The sequence below is a fragment of the Ceratosolen solmsi genome, unplaced genomic scaffold, assembly GCF_000503995.2.
Source record: "Ceratosolen solmsi marchali unplaced genomic scaffold, CerSol_1.0 scaffold7, whole genome shotgun sequence".
NCBI classification, from domain to species: domain Eukaryota; kingdom Metazoa; phylum Arthropoda; class Insecta; order Hymenoptera; family Agaonidae; genus Ceratosolen; species Ceratosolen solmsi.
In genome coordinates, this window is record NW_011948413.1 from 4,790,079 (window position 1) to 4,799,688 (window position 9,610).

At 43.4% G+C, this 9,610-nt stretch overlaps 1 protein-coding gene across 1 annotated transcript in view; it reads right to left on the reverse strand.

Annotated features, from left to right (window-relative positions):
* Nrx-1 (neurexin 1) overlaps positions 1 to 8,712 on the reverse strand; it is a 130,992-nt gene extending 122,280 nt beyond the window's left edge. The window contains exons 1-2 of the mRNA XM_011506042.1: positions 7,798 to 8,712; positions 3,645 to 3,695 (exon numbers count right to left, since the gene is read on the reverse strand). Of these exons, the coding sequence (XP_011504344.1) occupies positions 3,645 to 3,695; positions 7,798 to 8,436 (690 nt within the window). The 5' untranslated portion in view covers positions 8,437 to 8,712. The remainder of the gene's footprint in view (positions 1 to 3,644; positions 3,696 to 7,797) is intronic.
* Between the last annotated feature and the right edge of the window lie 898 nt (positions 8,713 to 9,610).

Sequence of the window (9,610 nt, forward strand, 5' to 3'; positions counted from 1 at the left end):
CCCCCCCCCCCCCCCCCCCCTCCAACCCCCTCCAGCCACGCTACTCTGCGTCTAATCGTCCATAAAGTCGATGGGAATTCGTTATCGATATTCTATATGCGAAAACAGACTACCGTCTCCGACCCCATGCGCTCTTTCTCATCCAGTCTGTAATAGGATTTCGTTAACTTCATCATCTGTTGACAAGAGGCTGGCATCGATTTTCGCCATTTTCTCAAGCGAGACAACTTCGGAAATCTCCTTTACAACTTGAAAATCGGATATTACGCTCGGCTTACGCGTATACAGAAAGCTATCGCATCCTCACGAAAGATAATACACGAGGCGTCGCTTATATTTTATTTCACGGATAAGCAAGGATAGGAAGTAACCGCTCGAGCTGGAAGAATATTTGGGGATAAAAAAAATGGGCGCCTGAGTTAGTGGATGTGTGGTAGGGGATGTCGAGTTAGTTGGTCGCTACATTCCAAAGACGTTCGATGAAAAAATTTCGCAAGACATAAAGCGTCTATTAATACAGGGACTATTAACGGGACTCGAGCCCTAAGTCGCGCTACTACTCATCATCTGTGGGTCGTCGAACCCCTCAATGATTGTCGAAACTCGAATAGTAGCCCTCGAGAATAAATACATTAATGAGGCCGAACGGTGAAACGAGCCCATTTTACGTTTTTACGTTCGCCTTGCACTTTTTTTATTTACTATCGATAGAGAAAACGAGCGCTTACGTGCATGCTACCTCATTTTCCATTAGCTCTTTAATTTGCATTATAATTTTTCATTCTCGCCGTTCTATTTAATCGACCATTACCCCGGACCCGCTATTGCCTAAACATTTTCAATATTGCTTATTTATAAATTCTGATAAATAACGGTAAATTTTCATTACTCAATTTTTACAATGCATATTACACTATTTTATAATATCGGCATTAGTTAAATCACAGTTTCATTCATAGACAATTCTTTTTCATTTTGTTAAGCGCAATGTCGCGACGCTCCTTCGATATTATTATAACTTTTAATTTTCCGTAGCTTATAACCATAAGATCATGGATTTAAAATACATGTTAAAACATTATAAATGCAATTTACTTTGATTTGCGATAAAATGAGAAAAACTTAAGTTTTTACAATTTCTTCTTTATATTTTTTCAATTCCTTGTCTTCGTCATTATCACCCCTCCCACCTTCACCCACCTTATATCGAGGCTATGACTGACTGCATTTCTCGAAGGGAATAAGTATTTTGATTTATCGAATTGAAATTCCGAATCTCATCAAGTCCTTTTGCTGCACTGCGGCTTAAAGTTCGACTGATAAAGTTACGTTCTAGTTAAAAAAAAGCTGTCGTTTCTCCCCCCCCCTCCCCCTTCCCTCCCTCCACACCTCCCTCCACACCTCCCTCCACACCAAATTGAGGCGCATTTTAAATTTAATCGTGCTCTACTGCTGGGGCAATACATCCTATGAACGCAATACAATTATCGTTTTAATGCAACGAAGGCATTCATACTCGAGAGTTTACCAAACGTGAGAACAAGCCCAAGCCGTGGCTTGATGACATTTCAAAGCGAAAGCTTTGTCGAATTTACGATTGACTAGATGTACGTTACATGTTACGGGGCTATAGGTTGACGTCAATGACTGTCTTTCTGTTCATTCTTACACACTAGTTTCATGCAAAGGATTGTCAAGTTTCATAATGGCATAATGTCCTTTGTACTGCACGATTTTTTATATTTACATACCGCGAACTTACAGCAGATATTATCTATTTATTAGAAAAATTCATTCATAATTCATATAATTGACTAGCAATGACGCTGGTTACAATAATCGAAACACTCTAATATCCAAATAATCAAACTTTATGGTACATCAATGAGTATTTACAGTGGAATTTTTATATTATATGCGTATTATTAATTGCACTGTGATATTAATAGTTAAAATTTATTAAACAATATTGTATATTTGTGTGGTAATAAATGAATTTTGATTTGTTCCCTTGGAAGGGCAGAATTTCTTATGCGGGCAATTGATAGTTCATTAATTCGTCTCAAAAATTAACTGGAAACTATTTGAAAAAAATTTATTCAAAGTCATATTTTCTTCATAAAAATATTTAAAAATAAAATATCTCGTGATAATTATGTTCATAAATTTCCACTGTATATTCGTGTCTGCTTAATATGCTTAATTTTAGACTGAATTATTGAATTTCTCAGACGAAGTTAATTATATCGTCATCTATTGTTATTATTTCTTGTGCTTCTGATATTCAAGTGGCAAACTGAAATGCGTGTAATTTCTTTATTCTTGCTTTTCCTTCGTTTTTCTTCTTTTTGGTTTTGTTTTTACGACATGACTTTTCTCAATTATATAAATGCATTGTTTTCAAGTGTAAAAATAGATCAAGATTTATTCTTAAATAATTACATAGAACACATCACGAATAGCACATTACTTTACTTTTCTAATCTGCTTGCCAACTTCTTTCCAAGTTCTAAGTTGTGATTTATATTTCTAGCGTTCGTCTATTGTTAGCATAGTCAAAAGATAAATAATTTAGTATTTGTGAGAATGAGAGGACAAAAAAAAAAAAAAAATTATTAAAACCGTTAAAAATCCAGAATACTTAAACAATATATGGATTACTTTATAAAGTATTTGCATTTTGCTAATGTTTTCTAGCCCCCAGAAAAGACTAGAAAATTTTGAAAATATCAGTACTTTTACTAATACGTTTTGTATGCATTTAGTTTGTTCCAAATATTTTGAGGTCTTCATTTGTAAGATAGGAGCAAAGTAACGTAAAAATAAGGTTTTTCGTATTTTTCAACATACCGTACAGCCGAAAAGTTGAGTTTTCAAGATTCAACATATAAAACAGATAAAAATACGATACATGTAGAAAAATTGCGAATGTCGTTATCGTACTTTCCAAGTTATTTTATTTAAAAAATTTTTTTTTTTTTTTGGGAGGACGGCGGGGGCGGGGTTGGGGGGGGGGGGGGTTTGGGGGGACCCCTTAAAGATGAATCTACACTAACTTTGAGGCATTGGTTATATTCTGCAACAGCATCTCGTGTACGCCTATTTTTTCAAATTGTATCCATTTATCTTTTGAAATTGGTTTTTTCGAAAAGTGGAGCTCGAGTTTATCGCCTATTATAAAGAGAGAAATGCTTTAGTAATCCAGATCGCATAAATTAATAACAATTATTGAAAATTTCCAGAAATCTAATCCAGACGTTTAAGTTGCCGAGCTAAAATTAAAACAAAGGGTTTTATGATCGATAAAAAATGACTTATGAACAGCACAATTTAGCGTTAATAAAGTATGTTGTCACAGCCATCAGGATTAACAGGAAAGGCATTAGATAATAGCATCGATCTGTTACTGAATCCATCAATTGGATCGACCTAACTTAATTACAAGCAGAGAGGCATCAAGAATACCTACAACGCTGCTTATCTAAGGTATTTCCGCACAAAGAGATTAATGATTCCCATGTTAATCTCGGCGTTCGTGCCTGATTTTGAATTATTTTTCAATAATATATACGATATATATATATATATATATATATATACATATATACATATATACATATATACATATATACATATATACTCACCCTTACTGTCTTCTTTGATATAGTATTATCCATGCACGGAAGCCCTTTGCACTGAAAATATGAAAGCATTGCATTAGATAGAAAAATACTCTTACTTATATCTTATGTAATTTTGGAAAATTATAAATTGATTACTTTCATAAATCTTGTACGAAATATTTTTAATGTCAAAACAATTATTTTATATTTATGTATATGTATATATATAATTGTTGTAAGGATTGTTTGCTATTGTTGTTATGTAATTGTTGTAGGGATATGGATTTATATATATATATATATATATATTTTTTTTTTTTTCTTTCTTTAATGCACCATTCGTTTTGTAATTCAATACATTATATACGCAATATATTTGCCCATTTCTTTATTATACATTGTTATAAGCTGCTGGGCATTGAAATAATTATCTTTCCTCGAAATAAATTGTAAGCTACGCATAAATGGAATAGATAGTTTAAGGGGAAGGTAAAAGGGATTTATATGTATGACTGCGGGCTATATTGATTTTTCCTTCGAAAAATTTCACGCGCGAAGAGATATTTGGCGTCTCCCTTCCTTAGAAACTTGGAAATCATGAGACATCCGAATTCATCTCCCCCCCCCCCTACCCATCCATCCCCCTCCAGCCAATCTCCTCCATCCAGCTATACTTTCATCCAGATATACGCGTGCGTCTGAAGCTTCTGCTTAGCTGTGAAAACGACAAAGTGCCACCGGCGAATTCCATCCCGTTGAAATAGCATTGCAGCCAATAGGACAAAAAAAAAAAAGAAAGTGACGTAAGATTACATAAATAAATGAAATCATCGAGTTAAATTATCCTAAGATCGAACAGTCGATTCGACTCGACAAATATAAAAGATCTAGATACGGAGCGTAAATTTTGCAGACGAAGCGTCGTATTTATGAAATTGCTTTGTTATTACAGTTTAATGTGAAATCGCGGAGGAAGCTGTATTAGTTATTCAGACGGGCGCTTTAATAAATTGCAAGGCCTAACGTTCAATTTTAATATTATGCCTTGATTAGGTTGTTCCGTGGGGCGGGAAAATGGCGCGACGTTTCACCCGGTGATGTAAGAGTGGAGTAACGTCAGTTGGGAAATGGATCAAACGGAGGTTGACTAAAAATATTTTAGGGACTCCCGAGTTGTCCGTCGAAGTTTTACGAAAATCCAAGGATTGCACATGGAGAGATGTATGCACCCACGAATCTTCTCAGAAACCGTGCAAAAGTAAAAGTGAGAGCGATCCAAGTTGGGCAAAATTATTACTCGAGACATTGTGATAGATAATTACGCGTAACTCTACATATGTATTATGGCGAGCGTCGATTAATATAAAGAAGTAATATATCGTTGTGAGACGCCTTGCGGAAAAAAAAAATCAATCGGGCTTCCGGAGTATATAGGAGCTGTATTATCCCAATGTAAAGCCCACCGACTTGGCCTTTCTATATCATAAATATTCCAAAGCGTTGCATAGAATATCTTTGCGCCCTTTAAGTTCTTCACCTGTAATTTTAAAGTCTCGACCAATAGGCGCTCTCTAAGCTAAATCTTCCTTTTTACGTCTCTCATTACGTCGCGACATTACAATATGTGCCCTCGATTGCCCGAAATTGGTTGGCCGAGATAACTCAGCAATGCCATAAGCGGATCCAAATTATTCATTGGTCAGGATGGTTCGTGGAGAGTTAAGAAAAGACGACCGAGAGTCGACAGAAGAAAGAGGACAGATGGATGCTCGTAAGCGAGGCATCCAGCATGTCGAAATAAGCTACGAAACGGACAAGATATCAGTATGGTTAAACCTATCGTTCACCTGTCGTCCGACGCCTCGCGCCACTGCTCGGAGAGTGAAACGATATATTATTAGAAGCAGAGTAATTCCCTATTGGCTATTTAACTTTGCGATCCCTTAGTCGGGCAATATGAAGCGAAAGGCGCCGTAAGGTGAGGCGTCTGTCACTTTCAATACAACCGCATCTAGGGCTCAGCGCTCATTGTCGTCGTAGCTTTCTAAGTTGATAATCGAAATGCATTCGCGAGTGACAAAAGTGCTCGTTATCTACATTGTTAACTTATTCGAATGAGCTACTGCAAATCAATGAGCGACGGATGAGCTGTGCAGCACGACGATCGGCCCCTCTTCACAATTTTCATTATGACTTGCCGTTACGGAAGCTGGCTTAATCTTTAAAAAGTCCTCTCTTACCCTCCCGCTCCCGCCGACTTTCATCGCACCATCTCCCCCCCCCCCCCCCCCCCCCCCCCCCCCCCCCCCCCACCTCCTACCACTACTCCTCTCCGCCCTCTTCGTCCTCTCCACCTTCTTTCCCCTCTCCCACTATCCCTCTATCCCTCCCATTTTCCTTCTCAAGCTCACTCTCCCACTCGAAAGCGTTCGCGAATTCCAGACTCGGAAGTTGCCGGAATCGCAGGAGGAAGCGGAAAGCGCCGTACCCTTCCGACTCATCGAGCCGAGCGGCCATCGACAAACCTCTTCGTTCCTTCTCTTCTCTCCTCCGCCTACGCCGCCACCTTGCCCTCCCCGCCTCTCGCCATTCAGCCTTTAAAAAGTGATCGAAACTCCCTTTGCCGTTGAGCGTTTTGTATCGAGTTGTTTTCTTCTACGTCGCTTCCTCGGCTCTCGTAAAAGCTCGTGTACGACGAATCAGTTTGTTTGCTCGCGGTTAAATCGAATTGCGCGAGGTGACGTTCGTTCATGAGGTGGTCGCTCAAGTGATACGGAATCCTCAAAATTCGTTATATTTATGGGACTCTGCTCCGACTGCTTTAGCGAATTTTTGAAAATTTCCCGGCTGCGAAGCATTGTGCATTGTACAAGCTGCGACATTGAAACTGGCTGATCCGACTGATCGACGATTCGATTTTTCACCAAACCGCATCTAATCGACATCGTTCACGTTCCTTCCGCCTTCCTCCCAGTTACTACAATTCCAGGATAATTACGCTCATTTGCATATTTGCCATTTTCCATGTCTTGTCCACGAGATATCTATCTTATTATCCGCAAACCAACTCAACGTTCGACAATATCTTCTTCCCCGCGTCTCACTCTCAATTATTTCAAGCATCAAATTAATCTTTGACATGGCGACGAATGTCACGGGCGCGCAAATCTTCGCTAGTAAATCGTCCCTATTAACCCATTTTGAGCTTGGCATTAGCTCACTCGCACCCTCGAGCAATTTTGCATTAAATCGATGCGCCTGCGCCACTAGCTGATTCACTCTCGTATTTACGCGCGAATACGTATTGAACATGCGGAATATATCGTTTTCAGTTGGCGACTTTTCATCGATCGATCGAGATGAAAAAAAAAGTCGCTTTCTTTTCGCCATTGTAAAAGCGACGAGTCGACGAAGAAATAGATAAAAATGTCTAACGACAAACGCCGCTCGCGATTTATCGCCAAAACGAGGTGAACGCCTTCTTCTCAATTGCTCTCGTTTCTCAAGACGGACGAGAGAGAACGAGAGAGAACGAGAGAGAACGAGAGAGAACGAGAGAGAACGAGAGAGAGAGAGAGAGAGAGAGAGAGAGAGAGAGAGAGAGAAAGAGTGGCGGGCTATTCACGCATTTAGTAGACACGAATGAGACATGCGATGCGCGGGCTTTCGTCTCTCGGTTCACGTGCTGCACGAGAGCGCCGACGGCTAAGGATCGCTGCGAACTGCGAATAAAGCGCTTAAGCTTTGCCGGCTTGAAGGGGAATCGGGGAGTGGGGCTGATAAAAAGGAGTCGTCAATGGCGAAAAAGTAAGTGCCAAGTAGAAAAAGTTGTCGTCTCGAAACCGTCGCTCGATATTCAGCACGCGACGACGTATTCGACCTTCCTCGTCCGTTCAGCTCTGACTGTCACCTAGGAAATAACGGGCTCCAGCAGCTTTCCGCTATCAAAGACGAGCCTTTAGGCTCGGACCTCTTCTAATAATCGGCCCTAGGTTCGCTCTAGGTTCGAAGAGTCGCGAGGTGCCGACGAGCGGCTGCACACCCCGACTCTCAACGTTAATGTCATAATAAGTGCCTAGACGGAATATGTCTGTTCCGGGGGGAGCAAGTGAGACGCACGACCGTGAGGGTTAAGAGTCTACGAGGTCGTACGAATAGGGGTAACAGTAGTCACCTTGGGTTCCCGGGCGATGATCTCCTGGCGCCTCGGCTCCACGGCCTCACCGTTGGCGTATACGAGGTTTCTAATAAGACCCTTGAACCTCGGCTCGAAGATGACACTCGGCAGCGCCAGAAGGGTGAGCTTGCTGCTGTACCAGCTGGGCATTCCACCGACGTAAATGTCCGAATTGCCGCTGAACTGTCCCAGCTGGAACTCCTTGCCGCGGGAGATTGAGCTCGCGGCGACCCCGTCGACGGCGAGGCTCGTGTTCTCTCGGTCGCGCAGCACGCGGACCTTGTGCCATTGGCCGTCGGCGAGCTTCCGTCCGACGGTTACTATCTGCGCCCCGCCGCCGAGGTTGTACCTCAGTCTGAGCGCGCTCTCGACGAGCTTGATCTCGACGAAGTCGACAGTGCCCCCGTCGTCGGTGTAGAGAAGAAGCCCGTTGCCCTGCTCGGTCTTGAACTCGAATTCGAGACTGCCGTTGAGGGCGGCGTTCCACTTGGGGAAGCGCGCGTGGCTTGTCGCGGAGCCGTCGAGGAGGAGGCCGCGCGCCACATGCCAGGGCCCATAGGCCAAGAGCGTAGCCGCAGCTAGCAGCAGTGGCCTCATGAGCCGATACGGCCCGCTTACAGCCGGGGCCTCGCGCATCCTCGCGACCTCAGAGGCGCGCCGCCGCCATCGCGTGACCGCCGCGAGCTCCCTAACCTAGCTATCGCTGCTGCGCCGATCGATGCGCGCCGGGTCGCCGCGATCGCGCCCCATAACCCGACTCAGAGAGCCCAGCCGACGAGGATGGCAGCCCTGCCTCGATGTTTGATGGCCCGAGGGGCCGACAGCCGACCACGGGCGCGTCTCTAGCGTGTCACCTGCCGCGCAGCGAGACTCGCTGGGCATCACTCCAAGGGGCGATCCTCTTCGCGTACGCGTCGCCGACGACTGGCGAGGGCTGCGCCGAGGAGCAGCGCGAGCTTTCTCCTCGGGTGGGGGGGGGGGGTTTAAGAGCTGGTTGCGCGCACGCGCCCATCTCCCCCGCCTCTCCCGCCCTTGGCGACCTCCCCGGCCCACGGTTCCGCAAGCGCGCTATACACCAACGTCCGCCACCCCCGATGGCATCCAACTACCCGCCCTCCATCCCTCCATACTCCTGTAAACCGTCATCCCACCCCCCGTCCTCACCCCTCATCATCTACCTCGTTCACGTCCTCCTCTCCCGACCCCCATCCACTCAACGAACCACCACCGTTCCCCCGTTACCCCGCTAATCTGAAGATAACGTGGCTCTAAGCGACTGCGGATACTACTACTAGGCCCAACGTGACGGATTAAACCGGGGAAGCGCTTGCACGTGGTTCGAGTCGCGGGACCGACGCCTAGACTCCTTCGAGCGCCTGGTTCGAGCGCCAATTGACCATTCCGATACTCACGTGTACGTCCAATATATATATATATATATATATAACTTGCAAGAAACTTGGACAGGAATGAGATAGAGTAGGAAGCTTCGAGGAGTTAGCGGACGCTTTGGCTTATGAATTATGCAATACTTGGTAAAGTATGTTATTCCAAGGAAAGGATCATTACGGCTTATTGGTTGAAGCAACTCGTTGATTTGAGAATGTAATTGAAAGAAAGTCAAAGAGGAATCGTTACTTAATACGGTAAATGCACGACATTTCGGATGCTGCGCAAACAAGCTTTTGAGCATTTGTTGGGCAAAAGTGGCGAAAAAGTGACATTCATCTTAGATTCGCAAATATAATACCCATAACGGGCAGGATCTCCTTGGAATATCTTTACCCTCGTTAATTCATAATCATTTATA